At 29.8% G+C, this 15,698-nt stretch overlaps 1 protein-coding gene across 1 annotated transcript in view; it reads right to left on the bottom strand.

Moving 5' to 3' along the window:
- The window catches only part of LOC111630845 (polycystic kidney disease protein 1-like 2), a 48,099-nt gene that overhangs the window by 16,951 nt on the left and 15,450 nt on the right, over positions 1–15,698 (bottom strand). Inside the window, exons 11-19 of the mRNA XM_023375008.1 lie at positions 15,425–15,590; positions 15,065–15,343; positions 14,868–14,994; positions 11,691–11,977; positions 11,485–11,614; positions 7,932–8,179; positions 7,693–7,864; positions 2,619–2,623; positions 530–701 (exon numbers count right to left, since the gene is read on the bottom strand). Of these exons, the coding sequence (XP_023230776.1) occupies positions 530–701; positions 2,619–2,623; positions 7,693–7,864; positions 7,932–8,179; positions 11,485–11,614; positions 11,691–11,977; positions 14,868–14,994; positions 15,065–15,343; positions 15,425–15,590 (1,586 nt within the window). The remainder of the gene's footprint in view (positions 1–529; positions 702–2,618; positions 2,624–7,692; positions 7,865–7,931; positions 8,180–11,484; positions 11,615–11,690; positions 11,978–14,867; positions 14,995–15,064; positions 15,344–15,424; positions 15,591–15,698) is intronic.

Below are 15,698 nucleotides of genomic sequence, written 5' to 3'. Positions count from 1 at the left end.
ATAGCCATCTCGTTGTATAGATCATCCATATTAATGTTATATTGTAAATTCAAGGCTTTGAATTTTTACATTTTTATCTATTCACAAAAATGTCTTTTTGATTTTATCGTCAAATCTCAGGTTATTTATCAAAGAAGAATGCTTTCTGAGTTGGCTACTTTTACTTTTTGAACTTCGACGGACGTCCGTTTTATTTCATTAAATTTTATACAGTTTATGCATTTTATTACTAATATAGTGATAAAGGTTTTGAGGGGGATTTGAGTTTTGTTGGACGTCCAAAGAGGGGGAGGGGGAGTAAAAATTTGAAGAAAAATGCGGACTTAATTTATGGGCAATTCCTTACTACTTTGCTAACAATCACAAGAACTCTCAATAAATAAATCAGTGATGATTGATGAGCCATTGATACCCTGCGTTACCAAGTGTAATTTTCACAAGTAATTTTAAACTTTTTATTTGATTACACATTACGTAAACATATTTGAGCGAACACCGAAAAACAAAAAAATATTTTACTACTACTTACTAGTTTTAATTCGTACTTGTCTCATAATGGCATAACTTATTTTTACATTATTTCTGTCATCAATAAAACCTCGCAAACCTAAAGGTATTCGATTATTATACCAGTTTCCGATCAATAATTCTGGAATCAAAACTTCAGTAGTCCAATTCCAAAATCGTCTATCCGTATTAACCTTTAAAGTAGCCAAAATTTAATATAGAAAAATATTAAAATAAAATACAATTGTTTAATATTTATACCTTATTAAAATCATTCCAGTGATCTCCAGGTTTGATAAAATTATTTATTATGTTTAACCTCATATAATAACCGTTTGGATCTCTTTGACCATAGCTTATAATTACGAGAATCCAAAGATACAGAGAATAAACGACCAGTTCTCTTATTATATTATTCAGTCGTACTTCTTTTTCACGTTTTATTCTAGCTTTTTCTAATGTTTTCTCATCCATGGGTCGATAAATGTTCCTTTTAGATGTTTTCTTAGCTAATAGAATGGAAATAACTTATTTAATATAAATGACAAAATATCAGCTTAAAATTAAATATTTAAAAATATATTTAAATTTTCACCCTCTCTCCTTTCATAAGCTATGTTTTCACTTTCTTATAGGCTAATCTGAAATCTTAACTGCACATACACCTATTTTTTTTACATTAAGACTACAGAAGTCATAATGACAGAAAATGTAACCTGAATATAATTTGAGATGCATTTTCTATAAACATTGTGTTGGTACACTTGAGGGTAAGTTAAATTCCAAAAAGTAGAGAATTTAATATAAATGATTAGGTCTTGATCTCCAAAACAGCTGTATATGTTTTAAAAATCTGGAGAAATACTACGTAAATATGTGAAAATCTTAATTTTATAGAATAATTTCGTTTAAAATAATTTCTTTGGCTTTTATAATGATAACAGTAATTGAAATTTCTCAATACAGACACAATTATGCAGATGATATTCTTATCATTTGGAAGAGAAGCTATGCCAGTTCTTTCATCACATCTATCTCAGAAACTCTTGAGACTTACATTCAACATGGACCGATAGTTTTTCAGAAGTCCATTTCTTTAATCTTGAAATCAATCAAAGACCATGATAGATATGACATAACTGTACAACTGTCTGTAAGAAGAGCACACCTCAACCAATATATACACACTGCATATATACAGTATATTCTGATTCTATTTATTGTACATTGATTCCTAAAAGACAACCATTACATCTCTCTAGTAGACAGAATTTTTGGTCTATGCTCTGATTGAAACCTTTTATCTATTTTTTTACAATTCTAAATTCTGCATACTCATAACTTTTAGTTTCTAGATCAGATGGATAGAGCTATTGGAAAATCAGAAAATTTCCAGAGGCCTAGTAACAGAGGTTCCCACAATCCTCTATGGAAATACAACTGAAAACTATACAACTTGGGCCTATCTCTCTCAGCCAACTTGCTAATTTCTCATCAATAACCAACCTCTCAGCCTCAGTATCTATCAACCACTTAACCTTAAAGTCATTGATTGTACTACCAATAATTGAGACTCATCTATCAGATAACAAAATTTCATTGGCCAAACTTAACAATAGAAGTAGCTGATTCACACAACTAGTTCACTCTTAGTTTAACACTTTTTTCATCTTGTACTACTGTGCTAGGTAGCCAAGCTGCCTGCATTTAAGATACCTCCACATTCCCACAGGTTCTGGGTTACATTTTTTAATTTGCAAACCTCAATCAATAAAAACATAGACTCCTTTAATTCCTTACTTGCTCCTCCAACTTAAGAGATTTTATTCTCAACTTCCTTATCAATTTTTGAATCATCAGCACATCCTTCCATATTTGCATATATATACTCTGTAGTTCCCTAGCTCTATCTTCTTCAGTGAATATAATTGCCTGATCTAAAGTACTGGTTGGTGTATGAGACCCTGACACTTTAATTGCAGAAGCAAGCCTTTACTGTAACAAGTCTTGACAATGTTATTAAGCAAAGCTTCTAAATTTTATTGTGTGCCATTGAGAGTGTGTTTTCTGAATACATGTGGAAATGATGGTTCCACATGTATTCAGTAAACACATTCTCCTCTTCTCTGGAAAATTTTTAGGACTTCTTTAAAAGGATTCAGATCAGAATGTACACTCCAAATGAAACATTTGACAGCTTAGATTTAAATTAAAAGTCATCTATTCTTTAATCCCATAGATCAAAATAAGTTGATAAAGACATTCCCTTTAACCTGGCATAAAAGATTGCAGTTTGACAGTCTCATTCTATTTGGCTGGAGTAGTTTCTAGTGTTTAAAAGAACTGTCTAACATTCTGTAACCAAATGAACCATCATTCCTTCAGAGTTTGTTGTCATACAAGGTGTTCGATAACCTTCATGCACAAAAAAGTACGAAGGACACCAAAGTAATGGAAAGAGAAAGAGATATGCACTGGAATAAAGTAAAAGTAATGCTCCTATAGAATCCTTCAAATCCTGTTGCAGATACCATTGTGAATGAGATTGTTGATTATACAAAGATTACCTTGAATAAAAAAACCATAATACTAAAATGATTTTTATTCATGTTTCATACCAGTATAATTTCAAACTTATTAATTCTATTGAACATTTTAGACCTGAAGCAGATGCTATTTAGATCAAAAAACCTTTGTCATAATATCTTAATATTTGCTGATTAATTTGAAGGTTTTGTTGGTACAACCAGCTTTTTGAAGATTCAGAATTAATGTATGTTTATTCTTTTTTACAGATGAAACATGGAGATGATTAAGGAGGAATGAATTCAAGTTATTTTGATGGTGGGGAAGTCAGTGTGAAGTTACCAAAAGTCCATTTAAGAGGCTATATCCAGACTTCAGATACAGCAATCCAGATATAGCCTTTTAAACTCTTCAGTGACATTATGCTAACTAAGGATCCTCATCATCAAAATAACATAAATTTATTCTTCCTTGCTCAGTGTCATGTTTCACATGTAAAATAGTAAACAAACATCAGTATAACTCCTACATACTTATGAGACACTAAAACTATATGAACTAAAAGCTATGAATAAGGCTATATGAACTAAAGCCTTCCCTTTGTTCAAAACTCCAGTTTTACAAAATGTCAAAACACATGTGCTTACAGTACTATCTTCTTAAAATGTTTTTGAGGAAGATTTCACACTATTGATTCTGGTTATAACTGATAATTATTTATTAGGTCTGTGTTACATTTGTTAACATGCTGTTTATTATATTTTTCTATGTTATTTAGTTTGTTTATTATCTTGCACATTATATTATTATTTATGCAACTATAGCTATCAGTTTATCTACTCACTACTTTTATGGTAACTGTATTCAGTCCAACACAACTTTAATAGCATCTCTAATAATGAGTTCAAGAGATTTGAAAGTGCTAAGATGTTTATGTATTTACCAAGGATCATGAAGGGGCTTGAGATTTTCCCCTGGGCCATAGTAGTTACCACCATTATATATTAATGTTATTTTTACTAACAAAAAATCTTTTATTGATAAAGAAACATTCTACATATTTCATTTGTTCAAAATAAACAAAATAATAGAAGGAAGACATCTAAGGGACAAAAGAGGCCTGCTGTACTCCCTGATCCCGTTCAAGTGTTTAATGGCCTTTTGTGTTTACCTAATATTTTTGTGTTTTAATATTTATTTTTTCCATTATTCTGAAATTATTTTATTTCTGGATTTTATGAATTAAAATAATTTATTTTAAAAAAGAATTTTAAAATTATTTTCATACAATTAGGTCTGACATGTAACCATTCTTCATCAGTACCAAGGTTATGCTCTTCTTCATCTTCGTCAATGTCATCTTCTTCATAATTCAATTTTTGACATATCATTGATAAAAGACATGCTGATAATAATATCTGAATAAAAAGTTCAAAAATCAGTACATATATAAAAACAGATAGAGTATAGAGAAATAATAATTTTTAGACTTACTTTCAATGGTTGTGTTAATAGCAAAGATGAAAAAAATGATATAATTAATGATGTAATCCATTTACATGTTTTTGTATTGCCAAATTGTATTCCATAAGCCCATAAAAAGAAAATTGATGTGGCAATTGAAGCAATTACAAAGAACCATCCAAAGATTATGCACCACCAAGGCAATGAAAATTTCTTTTTTCTTTTTACAATTTTAACTTTTTCAACTTTAGAATTTTCATTATATGGATCAAAATTATTTTCCTTACTTATTATAATATTATTGAGTTGATTAACATCTAAAATATAAAATTTTCAATTTATTTTTATTAAAAATTTTTGAAATAATAGCAAAAATATGTAGGGGAAGTTGGGGCAAAGTGAGATAAGGAAACNAGAGTTATTTGAAGTATTTTCCTGATAAGTAATGCCTTAAAAATTAAAAAAAAAAAACTTTTATGACATTATCTACTGAAAATGTATACCTTATACCTTTTTTAAAGCATATTCTTATCAAAATTTTAAGTAATTTTATACTAGAAAACGTCAAGACAAGATGTGTATATCCATATCACGATAAGTGGAAAACATTCAAAATATACGTTTTGAATAATTTATTATTGAAAAATTATAAAAATTTATCATGTAGATAAAGTCTTGATAGTCTTTAGATTATAATCGATTTAAAAATTTCCAAAATTTTGTGGAAATTTTTGATTTAATTAGATAATTATATAGCTGTAGATAGGCTCAAATATTATGAAAAAATATAAATTCCTCATCTTCAACCGATGATTTTTTAAGATAATCTTTAAGATATTTTAACTGAAATTAAAATATTCTTTATGTTTTATTTATATGTTTTTTTATTTTGTACACAAATTTATATAAGAAGATAAATAAGGTAATAAAATGCATGATTTATGGCAGTAGATAATGATGTTAAAAATATATACAATTAATTACAGGCTATGAAATCTATGATATTAATTGTAATTAAAATAAAAATTTTTTAAGAAAAATTTATTAAATAATTTTGGGTAAAATTTACATTTAAATTTGTTAAAAAAAAGTAATAAAATGAAAAATTAGTACAAAAAAATAAGGTGTTTTTTTAAATGTTTTTAAATTCTAAATAAACTGTTAAACAATAAAAAATTTTAATCTCTAAAAAATTCCATTTATTTGCTTTCTTAGAAGGAACTTGAGAACGTTTTTAATTTTGTTCTGCTTTGAACTTTAGGATTTTTACAAGTTTTTATTTTTAGTTTCGGACGTGGAGTTTATAGACCTAGATAGAGGAGGTCAAAGGTTAAACAGATAAGAAACAGAGGCAATGGCTAAGAGCTAGCATCCCTCACCTTGAATAAACAGTCGTTGGCACAGACTATAAACAGTCCATTTATGCCTGGACACACATTATCTATAGAAAGCGTGACACTAACCGTAATTGGCGCTAATGTTATACATTGAAGCAAGTAATGACTTTGGTTGTTGAACGAGCAAAAGATGTCCAAATAGTAGTTAGTTTATGAGCCACTAACTCACGATTTCAGTTTAACTTCGTTGAAAACATTTTATTTTTTTTTCAACCCTCGACTTAACAGCGATGTAATATTTATGCTTTTCAATAGAACAGACGAAGTTGCTGTCTGGACGAACCAAACGCTTAGACACACGAACGTGTAGAAAAACGTAGGATTTTTAAGGTCATTTTTCGCGTTTTTAACTCACAAAATAAAAGAGATTTTATAGCGAATCAAACGTTTAAACAAACGAACGTGCGGAAAAAACAGGACTTTTAGGACATTTTTAGTGTTTTTAACAAACGAAAAAATGTTTTCGCGGTGTGTTTTTATTAAAAAATCTTCACCAAAAGTAGAACGTAGTCGAAGATAAACGTGCCGAAACAATAAACAATTCAGCATACCCTTATTGTGTTAGGGAAGCGTTTAGGGTCACCCACAGACTATTTCCCTAATGAACTTCAAATGGGCAATCCCTACTAGGATTCTCTACTTCATCAAGACGACATTTACAGCACATTTTGTGTATTACTTGACGCGGTCAACTGTCAAGTAAAATAATTTATTACTATCAGACAATTCACGACATCCATTAACCAAAAACGTATTGTCAATGTCCAGACTGACCGTCTGGTTCTGTTACCTAGGATAATACCCGGGGGGTGTAAAGCGAGGGAAAGAAAAAAAGGGCCCATTCCAGACAAGAGAATTAGACAGAAACTAGTTCCACAGTTCGCAAACTTGGATCGACAAGTGACACAGATACCTCATAAATAATGTGGACGACTTGCTGTGAAAATTGGTAGGGAATGAAGGTAAGTCTAACGCCGATACCGCCGACCGTTTTGTGTGTAGGGAGGGTGATGATGGGGTAGTCTAGAATTGGTGCATCGCACGCGGTCTCTGTAGTCGTGTTAACAGCGCGAGAGAGAAATGATGCTAAAGTGTCTCGACAACTGCCAATTGACCGCGTGTCTCCCCAGGCCATATGTTGTCCTAATGCATCTCGTATAATGCCAATAACTAAATTTGCTTCCAGCTTCTCCAGGCGTAATATATAAAATTTTATATATAACGCTTACAAATCTTATACCTTAACGATATTAAAATACAAAAATTTAAATAAAAAAATGTCTTTAAAATATGAAAATATTCCCTAAAAATATAAGAATTTAAATAAAAATCCTCAAAACCCTAAAGAAAGTTAAGACGAAAAAATATAAAAATATATTACTTTAATTTGAGATTATAAACCAATTTTTTTTTGCAGTTTTAAATGTTTAAAACATTAAAAAAAACACGTTATTTAATTTATTTACTCAAAATGTAAACAGGAAAAATTATATAGGACAATATAAAAGCCATAAAATTATATAGGTGTAATATAAATTACATTAGATTTATGAGTTTATAATTTTACAAAAATAATAAATAAATAAATAAATGGTATATGTCACTTTTTAAATGTTNCTTTGCTAACAATCACAAGAACTCTCAATAAATAAATCAGTGATGATTGATGAGCCATTGATACCCTGCGTTACCAAGTGTAATTTTCACAAGTAATTTTAAACTTTTTATTTGATTACACATTACGTAAACATATTTGAGCGAACACCGAAAAACAAAAAAATATTTTACTACTACTTACTAGTTTTAATTCGTACTTGTCTCATAATGGCATAACTTATTTTTACATTATTTCTGTCATCAATAAAACCTCGCAAACCTAAAGGTATTCGATTATTATACCAGTTTCCGATCAATAATTCTGGAATCAAAACTTCAGTAGTCCAATTCCAAAATCGTCTATCCGTATTAACCTTTAAAGTAGCCAAAATTTAATATAGAAAAATATTAAAATAAAATACAATTGTTTAATATTTATACCTTATTAAAATCATTCCAGTGATCTCCAGGTTTGATAAAATTATTTATTATGTTTAACCTCATATAATAGCCGTTTGGATCTCTTTGACCATAGCTTATAATTACGAGAATCCAAAGATACAGAGAATAAACGACCAGTTCTCTTATTATATTATTCAGTCGTACTTCTTTTTCACGTTTTATTCTAGCTTTTTCTAATGTTTTCTCATCCATGGGTCGATAAATGTTCCTTTTAGATGTTTTCTTAGCTAATAGAATGGAAATAACTTATTTAATATAAATGACAAAATATCAGCTTAAAATTAAATATTTAAAAATATATTTAAATTTTCACCCTCTCTCCTTTCATAAGCTATGTTTTCACTTTCTTATAGGCTAATCTGAAATCTTAACTGCACATACACCTATTTTTTTTACATTAAGACTACAGAAGTCATAATGACAGAAAATGTAACCTGAATATAATTTGAGATGCATTTTCTATAAACATTGTGTTGGTACACTTGAGGGTAAGTTAAATTCCAAAAAGTAGAGAATTTAATATAAATGATTAGGTCTTGATCTCCAAAACAGCTGTATATGTTTTAAAAATCTGGAGAAATACTACGTAAATATGTGAAAATCTTAATTTTATAGAATAATTTCGTTTAAAATAATTTCTTTGGCTTTTATAATGATAACAGTAATTGAAATTTCTCAATACAGACACAATTATGCAGATGATATTCTTATCATTTGGAAGAGAAGCTATGCCAGTTCTTTCATCACATCTATCTCAGAAACTCTTGAGACTTACATTCAACATGGACCGATAGTTTTTCAGAAGTCCATTTCTTTAATCTTGAAATCAATCAAAGACCATGATAGATATGACATAACTGTACAACTGTCTGTAAGAAGAGCACACCTCAACCAATATATACACACTGCATATATACAGTATATTCTGATTCTATTTATTGTACATTGATTCCTAAAAGACAACCATTACATCTCTCTAGTAGACAGAATTTTTGGTCTATGCTCTGATTGAAACCTTTTATCTATTTTTTTACAATTCTAAATTCTGCATACTCATAACTTTTAGTTTCTAGATCAGATGGATAGAGCTATTGGAAAATCAGAAAATTTCCAGAGGCCTAGTAACAGAGGTTCCCACAATCCTCTATGGAAATACAACTGAAAACTATACAACTTGGGCCTATCTCTCTCAGCCAACTTGCTAATTTCTCATCAATAACCAACCTCTCAGCCTCAGTATCTATCAACCACTTAACCTTAAAGTCATTGATTGTACTACCAATAATTGAGACTCATCTATCAGATAACAAAATTTCATTGGCCAAACTTAACAATAGAAGTAGCTGATTCACACAACTAGTTCACTCTTAGTTTAACACTTTTTTCATCTTGTACTACTGTGCTAGGTAGCCAAGCTGCCTGCATTTAAGATACCTCCACATTCCCACAGGTTCTGGGTTACATTTTTTAATTTGCAAACCTCAATCAATAAAAACATAGACTCCTTTAATTCCTTACTTGCTCCTCCAACTTAAGAGATTTTATTCTCAACTTCCTTATCAATTTTTGAATCATCAGCACATCCTTCCATATTTGCATATATATACTCTGTAGTTCCCTAGCTCTATCTTCTTCAGTGAATATAATTGCCTGATCTAAAGTACTGGTTGGTGTATGAGACCCTGACACTTTAATTGCAGAAGCAAGCCTTTACTGTAACAAGTCTTGACAATGTTATTAAGCAAAGCTTCTAAATTTTATTGTGTGCCATTGAGAGTGTGTTTTCTGAATACATGTGGAAATGATGGTTCCACATGTATTCAGTAAACACATTCTCCTCTTCTCTGGAAAATTTTTAGGACTTCTTTAAAAGGATTCAGATCAGAATGTACACTCCAAATGAAACATTTGACAGCTTAGATTTAAATTAAAAGTCATCTATTCTTTAATCCCATAGATCAAAATAAGTTGATAAAGACATTCCCTTTAACCTGGCATAAAAGATTGCAGTTTGACAGTCTCATTCTATTTGGCTGGAGTAGTTTCTAGTGTTTAAAAGAACTGTCTAACATTCTGTAACCAAATGAACCATCATTCCTTCAGAGTTTGTTGTCATACAAGGTGTTCGATAACCTTCATGCACAAAAAAGTACGAAGGACACCAAAGTAATGGAAAGAGAAAGAGATATGCACTGGAATAAAGTAAAAGTAATGCTCCTATAGAATCCTTCAAATCCTGTTGCAGATACCATTGTGAATGAGATTGTTGATTATACAAAGATTACCTTGAATAAAAAAACCATAATACTAAAATGATTTTTATTCATGTTTCATACCAGTATAATTTCAAACTTATTAATTCTATTGAACATTTTAGACCTGAAGCAGATGCTATTTAGATCAAAAAACCTTTGTCATAATATCTTAATATTTGCTGATTAATTTGAAGGTTTTGTTGGTACAACCAGCTTTTTGAAGATTCAGAATTAATGTATGTTTATTCTTTTTTACAGATGAAACATAGAGATGATTAAGGAGGAATGAATTCAAGTTATTTTGATGGTGGGGAAGTCAGTGTGAAGTTACCAAAAGTCCATTTAAGAGGCTATATCCAGACTTCAGATACAGCAATCCAGATATAGCCTTTTAAACTCTTCAGTGACATTATGCTAACTAAGGATCCTCATCATCAAAATAACATAAATTTATTCTTCCTTGCTCAGTGTCATGTTTCACATGTAAAATAGTAAACAAACATCAGTATAACTCCTACATACTTATGAGACACTAAAACTATATGAACTAAAAGCTATGAATAAGGCTATATGAACTAAAGCCTTCCCTTTGTTCAAAACTCCAGTTTTACAAAATGTCAAAACACATGTGCTTACAGTACTATCTTCTTAAAATGTTTTTGAGGAAGATTTCACACTATTGATTCTGGTTATAACTGATAATTATTTATTAGGTCTGTGTTACATTTGTTAACATGCTGTTTATTATATTTTTCTATGTTATTTAGTTTGTTTATTATCTTGCACATTATATTATTGTTTATGCAACTATAGCTATCAGTTTATCTACTCACTACTTTTATGGTAACTGTATTCAGTCCAACACAACTTTAATAGCATCTCTAATAATGAGTTCAAGAGATTTGAAAGTGCTAAGATGTTTATGTATTTACCAAGGATCATGAAGGGGCTTGAGATTTTCCCCTGGGCAATAGTAGTTACTACCATTATTTATTAATGTTATTTTTACTAACAAAAAATCTTTTATTGATAAAGAAGCATTCTACATATTTCATTTGTTCAAAATAAACAAAATAATAGAAGGAAGCCATCTAAGAGACAAAAGAGGCCTGCTGTACTCCCTGATCCCGTTCAAGTGCTTAATGGCCTTTTGTGTTTACCTAATATTTTTGTGTTTTAATATTTATTTTTTCCATTATTCTGAAATTATTTTATTTCTGGATTTTATGAATTAAAATAATTTATTTTAAAAAAGAATTTTAAAATTATTTTCATACAATTAGGTCTGACATGTAACCATTCTTCATCAGTACCAAGGTTATGCTCTTCTTCATCTTCGTCAATGTCATCTTCTTCATAATTCAATTTTTGACATATCATTGATAAAAGACATGCTGATAATAATATCTGAATAAAAAGTTCAAAAATCAGTACATATATAAAAACAGATAGAGTATAGAGAAATAATAATTTTTAGACTTACTTTCAATGGTTGTGTTAATAGCAAAGATGAAAAAAATGATATAATTAATGATGTAATCCATTTACATGTTTTTGTATTGCCAAATTGTATTCCATAAGCCCATAAAAAGAAAATTGATGTGGCAATTGAAGCAATTACAAAGAACCATCCAAAGATTATGCACCACCAAGGCAATGAAAATTTCTTTTTTCTTTTTACAATTTTAACTTTTTCAACTTTAGAATTTTCATTATATGGATCAAAATTATTTTCCTTACTTATTATAATATTATTGAGTTGATTAACATCTAAAATATAAAATTTTCAATTTATTTTTATTAAAAATTTTTGAAATAATAGCAAAAATATGTAGGGGAAGTTGGGGCAAAGTGAGATAAGGAAACAAAGTAAAAACTTGTGATATATGTGTTTTGATTGGATAATCTGACTTGCTTGTGCATGAATGTTAAAGATTACAATGACAATATATTTTGCATATGGCAACCAGCTAGTGAAATGCAGGTATAACAAAGATGCAGGTAAAAGTACTCTTTTTAGCTGTTTGTTGTAAGTTTTGAGATGAGTAAGTAAGCTGTAATACCTACATTATTTTATAGATTTAATTGCAAGTATTATTTTCTGACAGCCATGTATAATAGAATGCAATTTTTATTGCATATGCTGTCTTTGTCTGAGCATATAGCATTTTAGTACACGAGTAACTCATAGGGCTGAGTGGAAAGGAACAAACTTAAAAATTTTCATCTTTACCCCGGTGGTCCTAGTTTTTTCTGCTTATTAACAAGACTATCACAAGCAAATGCTCAATTCAGAAACAAGTTTTCTGGTGCTTAAGTTGAAATTTATTTTGTGACAAATGTACAGTACCAACATTGATATTTCATTGACATTAACATTTCAATGGTTTTCTCTTTTTCTGAAGGTGTTTGAGTAGCTAATAATGGTATGTAGATACAGGAAAAAAATGGCACAACGACTGTGGTTGGAGTAATCCATCTTTAAGCAATTTGAAATGTTCAAAATGATATCATGAAACTACTAGCTATTTCACAATAATATGCTGTCTTGCTAGCCACAGTGCAAGATGACTAGTGAGACACCATATTTTCATGCTATGTATTGTCTCCAGAAGGTATTGCACCAATTCCAAAGCAGATTTGAAGAAAGAGGTATCAGGTTGAAAGAAACAGAGTCATCCTCACAAGTAATCTCCCCATTGCAGAACTGAAAACAAAAGCAGAAAAAACTCAAAGTCAAAAAAGCATGTTGCACAAAACTTACTTCTAAGCAACAAACCCAAGAAATAAAAATCATCTGCAAGAAAGCAAAAAGCACCACTTCTCACTCACTCAGAATGCAAACAATCTGTTGATTACCAAAACCTCTGAGATGATTCTAATGATATGGAAGATTTTACTGACAAATCAGATATTGTGCAACACCCTTTGCTAGGAATATTGAAATAGAATCAGTGAAATTAAGCCAGGAGACTACTTGGTCATGCACATGACAGATGATAAGATAAACATCAAGAAATTCATTATTGTTGTTCTTTCAGAGAATGAGTCTGACAGTGAATCATACACTGAAGTTCATGTTAAATTTATATGAAAATACAGAAATACAGGCAACATACTGGTGTTTCCTGAAGTCAACGATGACAGTGTGATATATGAAAATGAATTATTGACAGGTCAACACAGTATCGTTTCTGCAACATGCTAATATAATGTTCCAATAAAATGAAGACCACTTGAATTAAAGTAAATTATGCAATTCAGAGAAGAATTGCATGTAGTTTCCTCTTTTCCCCAACACAGTTTTCATTATGCGTCTCTACTTGGGGCTTAGTGAAAAAACTGAAAACATATAGAAAGTTGTCTGTTATACTCATCCCCTATGTTCATTTTGGTAACCTTTGTTTGTATAGGAACAATAAGAACTATAACATATTTCCTTTAAATGTTGCAGATTAAACATTCTGAGATACCTAGAAGGAAACACTAGCATTTCTGCTTTGCCCCAACTTCCCCTATATTTAATTTAATAACTTGTAATGTAAGTATATAGGATGATTCAAAAGTCTTCATACATAGGTAAAAGGCTCACTTTACTATGCAGCCAGCTTAAGTCACAAAATATGTTCAATGTCAGTATACTGAATGCACTTCTGCTTGCATTTTTCCATTCATGCTGAATGTACATTAATATGCTCAGTATAATGCATGCACATGTATCACAAATGCATTTATTCAAATGGTTATTAACGTTTTTATCCAAGCATGGTATTCAAATTGTACAATTTCAGTTTAACATGGTTGAAAAATATAACAGAATTTAATTTCCAGCAATAGCATTTTAGTTTAATAACATATCTTAAAATTAAATATTTTTATTGATAAAGTTAATATTGTATTTAGGCTTGTGCTAACTATTATGATGTTGCAAATGAATCATTGCAACTGTCAGTAATGGGATTCTCCATTTCAGAATGGATACTGTGTCTTAACTTCACACTGTATGCATTAAATCACTCTGTATAAGGCAATTTATAAAAAAAATGTATAAAAATAGCACAAATCTTTGATATCAGATTTTAATGAGATGAAACCATCAATGTTTTCAGTAAATTAATTAGAGAAAAACTGAAATTGAAGAAATTAATAACAGAAGATTTTCAATTAAAAAAAAGAGAAAAATTGTTTTGAGGCAGTCATTGTTGTAAGAGTCCATTAAAGGGTTTGACTCCTGATATAATGGTATGACCAAAAGTGCCTCAGAACACAATTCCTTAGCCAACTGGATTAGTGGTGTTTCCCTCCTACAGTGCTGACATGTCATGTCTACTTTCACTTTCCTCCATGAGGACTGCAAATTGTAACTATTGATTTAGTATTGTAAAATAAACTGTCTTGCTATTGCTGAAGAAGAAGACAAATTTTTATTTTTGTTTTCAATATTACTTAGGACAAATAATTCCTACACTGATATCTTCAATTTCTTTAGCAACAAGCAAAAAAGATACAGAATAAAATTTTATTTTCATTCATACAAAAATGGAGCCCATTCCTTCATTCTTAAATGTTAATCTCAATATACATAATTATGATTTATACAGAATTCATTTACCATGTAAACTGATAATTACATGTATTAATTATTACTAATATGACTTACTCTGTCTTTGAATGGCTTCTTTGACACGAGAAGGATGAAGCTTTCTTCGTCTTGAATTTCGAAAGAAAAATATCATAACAAAAGTTGGAGGAAATATAATAAAATTAGAGACTACACCAACTGCAATCTGTAGAGAAGTTAAGTAACATACTTGTATATAATTAAAAAAAATTATTATTTTTATTAATTGAAATTACCTGTTCGGGTGATAGAATAAATGGACCAAATTTAAAACTGTTACCACTTTGATGGTCAGTTGTTCTTCCATACCACATGGCATTTACTAGCATCGATAAATATAAAACTGCCATACAGCATGAAGTACGTTGTACTCGTGTAAAACGACTTCTGGGAGGTCTTAAAAATACTGATAACCATAAATGTCTATCCATTAATCCTCTTCTTGATGTAATTGAGAACAAATGATTGAATTCTGTCATCTGTTCCTTTCCTGCTACAGGTATTAATCTATCAATCTAGTTAATTAAAATTCTTGGTTTAAATATTTACTAAATTCATATTTATTACATATTAATAAATTAAATTTATGTAATTACCAAGCCATCATCTTTTTCTACAGCAAACCATTTGCCAACAATAAATTCATATCTTTGATCAGTTTGAACATCTTTAAATACAACTGATTGGAGATACCAAGAAGCTGCTGCTCCAGTTCCAGAATTATCATGCCAAATACGCAAATAATTAAGATTACCTAAACATCTGTATAAAATAATAAAATTAAATAATAAAAATATTTTTAAATAGGAAAATTAAAATAAATTAGAAAGAAGTGTCCATTTGAAAAATTAGAGAACCTTTGCTAGGAAT

This window comes from Centruroides sculpturatus, unplaced genomic scaffold, assembly GCF_000671375.1.
Source record: "Centruroides sculpturatus isolate CEXI.00-Female unplaced genomic scaffold, Cexi_2.0 scaffold6, whole genome shotgun sequence".
Taxonomy (NCBI): domain Eukaryota; kingdom Metazoa; phylum Arthropoda; class Arachnida; order Scorpiones; family Buthidae; genus Centruroides; species Centruroides sculpturatus.
The sequence above is the reverse complement of the archived record's forward strand: the minus strand, read 5'-3'. Positions and strand labels throughout refer to the sequence as shown.